Source organism: Chrysochloris asiatica, unplaced genomic scaffold, assembly GCF_000296735.1.
Source record: "Chrysochloris asiatica unplaced genomic scaffold, ChrAsi1.0 scaffold00117, whole genome shotgun sequence".
Lineage (NCBI taxonomy): Eukaryota > Metazoa > Chordata > Mammalia > Afrosoricida > Chrysochloridae > Chrysochloris > Chrysochloris asiatica.
Window position 1 is genome coordinate 7,921,731 of NW_006408635.1, and position 4,227 is coordinate 7,925,957.

Genomic DNA, 4,227 nt, shown 5'->3' on the forward strand with positions numbered 1-4,227 from the left:
GATGGTTAAACTTTGTCTCTTATACTTCGGATATATTGTCAGGAGAGACCAGTCGCTGGAGAAGGATATCATGTTTGGAAAGGTGGAGGGTCAGAGAAAAAGAGGAATACCCTCAACAAGATGAATTGGCCAAGTGGCAGCATCGATGAACTCAAGCATGACAACAGTAGAGAGGTTGGCCCAGGATTGGGCAGTGTTTCGTTCTGCTGTGCATAAGGTTGCTATGGGTCGGTACCGACTCGATTGCACCTAACAACAACAACAACAGCTGCTTCTGGCAGTATTCAGGCCACATATACATGATCCAAGAAGGCAAATGTTTAACTGGATTCACCGGAGTATGGGAAGAGCTGCTAGAATAATAACAGTGACAGTGATATTCCTAGGAATGGAGTAGCCAGGGTTGAATCTTCCTGGATCACAAAAAACCTAAGCAATGACTGGATTTGTCATCTGGCATGTTGGAACTGAGAATGTTCTGGAAATAACATGCTTGCCGACTCACTCAGAAAGTTGAAATATTGGATGATACTAGAATCCAGATTCTTCAGTCATTTACTGCAGCTGAATCAGAAGTCATGCATTTAAAAAGGTGGTTTTGCAGTTTACACCTGTGGAAATGTGACTTTTCTCATCATTTTCTTATTTGCAATCAACCAACAATGAGCGAGTGAAAAACGTGGCTTTTGGAGACCAGGTGATAATTATCATCAAACTGAAGAAACTTGAAGCTTTCACTGGTTGCCTCAAGCCTATTCTTGTTCTAATTTGGAAGATGAGGGTCATGCCTATGGAAGACTCTGGTTTGGTCTTTAGAGATCAGAATTCAACAGTCTCCTGTGGATTATAAACTGAAGCCAGGCCTGTCGGTATAATCCTAGGTCTTAACAAGAAGACTTCTTGAGAAGTTACTCTCCAATATTTTCTATTGCTGAAAGTTTTAAGAATATTAGCATTTAAGAAAATAAACAAGACCCGTTGAGAAAACAACTATCATCAGGATGTATTAAGGTAAATGTATTTTAGACTACAAAGGTGCTGTGGTCTTTAAAGAAAACACTGTTTTTACTAGCTTTCTAAATGTCCTTTTGTGGGACTTTATGAAAAATCCATATTTTCAGTCCAATTTTTTGTATATTGCTACTTACCTGGTAAAGGTGGAGGTGGTGGTGGTTATTATGTGCAGTGGAGTCGGTTCCAACTCATAGTGACCCTGTACAGGGTTTCTGAGGCTGTAAATCTTTACAGGAGCAGAAAGCCTCATCTTTCTCCTGAGGAACAGCTGGTAGTTTCGAACTGCTGACCTTGCGGTTCGCAGCCCGATTCGTAACCACTGGAGGTAGGGCAGACAAATTGTGAGGTTCAGGAACATTTAAATATACTATAAATATTATTTATTTATTTGGACTGAAATGCAAGTATTCACCTGCTTTGGTGGTGGTGGTTATGTGCTGTGTAGTTGGTTCCGACTCATAGAGACTCTGTACGTGGTTTCCGAGGCTGTCAATCTTTACAGGAGCCTCATCTTTCTCCCTCCGAACAGGTGGTAGTTTCGAACTGCTGAACTAGCTCTGTAGAGACCCTTTTATTACTATTATTATATATTCATTTATAGACCTGAAAGGAAACTCATATGTTAATTGTCTTTATTAAAAGATTTAAATCCAATAGCATATGGAGATTGTAAACTTGCATTTCAAGATTAATTAAATTTACCTTTGTTAAAAAAAAAAAAAAAGAGGCAGGTTGTCGCAGGGATCCTTAGTCTTCCATTCTTTGTTTTTGTTATGTGCCTGTGGAGTGGGTTCTGACTCATAGCCACCCTGTACAGTGTTCCGAGGCTGGAAATCTTTACAGCAGCAGAAAGCCTCATCTTTTTCCTGTGGAACAGCTGGTAGTTTTGAACTGCTGACCCTGATTTATAAGAACTACGCTACCGCAGGTAAACCTGAGAGAAGGAGCCCTGTCGACATTGTGGCTGAGTGCTCAGCTGCTCCCTCTACAGGAGAGAAATGCAGATGTCTGTTTCCTAAAGATGACAACCTTGGAAACCCTAGGGGTGGGTCTGCTCTGTCCTGTAGGGTACCCATGGGTTAGAGTTGACTCTATGGTACTGGGTCCTGGGTTGTTGGTTTTTTTTTTTTTAAATAAACACCTTTAATACATGTTCTGGGTGTGAGGGAGGGGGCTTTATTTGCCTTTCCAGGCCTTGATTTTCCTCAGATAGAACTCCAGCTCCTTACCCTCTGGAACATAGCCATCTGCTCAGCCGCACTGGCCTGGTCTTGAAACGATACATGCAAGAAGCCTGCCTTGCTGAAACTGCTCCTCCAAAAGACCGCTGATTTTTGCATTCTTTTTCCTTTCATTGTATTTTTTTCTGAGTTTTCTTTGTTCGCTTTTTGTTTAATACCTCTTCCTTTTCAGGAGTCAGTTTAACTCCCTTCTTGCAGCCCACGGTGTGCTGTCAATGAGCATAATGCAGTCCTTCACTAGGGTCTTGATGCGGACCAGTTGGTTATTTTGGACACATTCTAGAAAACATCAATGATCCTTGTTTTCCAGTTACAACGCTCAGAGCTGCAGGAGACGTTCCCATATCCAGCCTCAGGGCCTGGGACTTCTTGTTACCTCCTTTAACACGTACTGTGTACATGCTTGCGGGGGGTGGGGGTGGGGATATTAATGTTGGCCGCAGGGCGTCCCAGCTCATACTTCTGCTTCTTGTGGTGGGGCTTTCTCATGCCCCCGGTCTTGTGAAGTTTGTGCCAGTTGTCCCAGGAGATACCCATCACTCAGTGCTGGCTGGAAAGAGGTCCTGGGGTTTTGTTTTTGTTTTGTTTTTTAAGCCTCAGAGACTTGTGAGTTTGTACCGAAATCTCTAGGTGCCAATTTAACTTAGCAAATAATTATTGTTGTTAAGTGCCATCGAGTTGATTCCAACTCATAATGACCCTGTATAGAGTTTCTGAGGAGTGACTGGTTGGTGAGTTTCATCTGCCGACCTTGTAATTTGCAGCCTAGTGATGGTCCTAGGTGGTTATATAAAGCAATTGTCTCTGAGAGGTGCAAACAGTTACTGTGCTCAGAGACAGAGAGAGAGTAGAATTGTTCTGTAGCTCATCTTTCATGCCTCGGCCCCCATCATTATCACAGTACATTGATCATTTTGATGGCAATTTTGTTTCTTTTTGTATATCAATTCAGAAAGCATTCAATAATATGTGTTGGATACATGCATATGTTAAGATGTAGACATTACATACATGAGGAGGCTTCAAAGAATCCTTGGGAAAATGAAACTGAAAGACAATGGAGCGTTTCACCAATTTTTTTAAAAGTTCCCTTGTACAGATTAAATCTAGGGTAAAATGAACAGAGACTGAGACTCCCAGTTTTGTTGCTAACAAATTACTTAATCTTACGCCACTAACTCCCAGTTTTGCAACTAGTCAAATGTAAAGTTTATAAGGTAAGGGTGTGGGCCAGCACATGGAACCCTGAGGTCTAATATTAATGTTAATATTAATACTAATATTTTATGGCACTGCTTACCTCTTCGGAGCCGAATACAGTGTTGTTCATGTCCACTTGATCTGCTTGCTTTTCAGAAATGTGAAAATAAAGAGTGGACAATGGTTCTTTGAGGAACGAGCCAAGAAATTTCCAATGGAAGGTAAGTGCTCTTGTTTAAAAAAATATCTGTCTATGTTGTAGTGGTTACGAATCGGGCTGCAATCCTCAAGGTCAGCAGTTCGAAACTACCAGCTGTTCCGCGGGAGAAAGATGAGGCGTTCTGCTCCCGTAAAGATTTACAGCCTTGGAAACCCTGTTCAGGGTCGCTATGAGTCGGAACCGACTCTACGGCACACAACAACAACAACATATTGTAGTGGAAATGTATGCAACAAAACATTCGTCAGCTCAACAATTTTTACAGGTACAATTCCCTGACATGGGCTATATTCTTCAAATTGTATGACCATTCTCACATCTTTTTCCAAATGATTTCTCTACCATTAACTTAACCTCGCTGTCCCCTAAACAATGACTTCTCCAGCTTCCCCCCACCCCCCCCAATACTCCTTGTTGTTTCTAATGCTGTTAACCCATAGCCATCATGTATAGGGTTTCCAAGAAGTGACTGGTGGATTTGGACCAACAGTCTTACAATTTGAACTGAGTCTCCCATCCCTGGTGGTGGTGGTGTTTGTTGTTAGGTGCCAT

The 4,227-nt window shown here is 41.9% G+C and overlaps 1 protein-coding gene and 2 pseudogenes across 1 annotated transcript in view; 2 read left to right on the forward strand and 1 right to left on the reverse strand.

Annotated features, from left to right (window-relative positions):
• Positions 1 to 850, forward strand: part of LOC102836350 — a 3,159-nt pseudogene extending 2,309 nt beyond the window's left edge.
• The window catches only part of SYTL3 (synaptotagmin-like 3), a 102,535-nt gene that overhangs the window by 19,593 nt on the left and 78,715 nt on the right, over positions 1 to 4,227 (forward strand). Inside the window, exon 3 of the mRNA XM_006868458.1 lies at positions 3,612 to 3,676. Within this exon, the coding sequence (XP_006868520.1) occupies positions 3,612 to 3,676 (65 nt within the window). The remainder of the gene's footprint in view (positions 1 to 3,611; positions 3,677 to 4,227) is intronic.
• Positions 2,191 to 2,792, reverse strand: LOC102828827 (annotated as a pseudogene).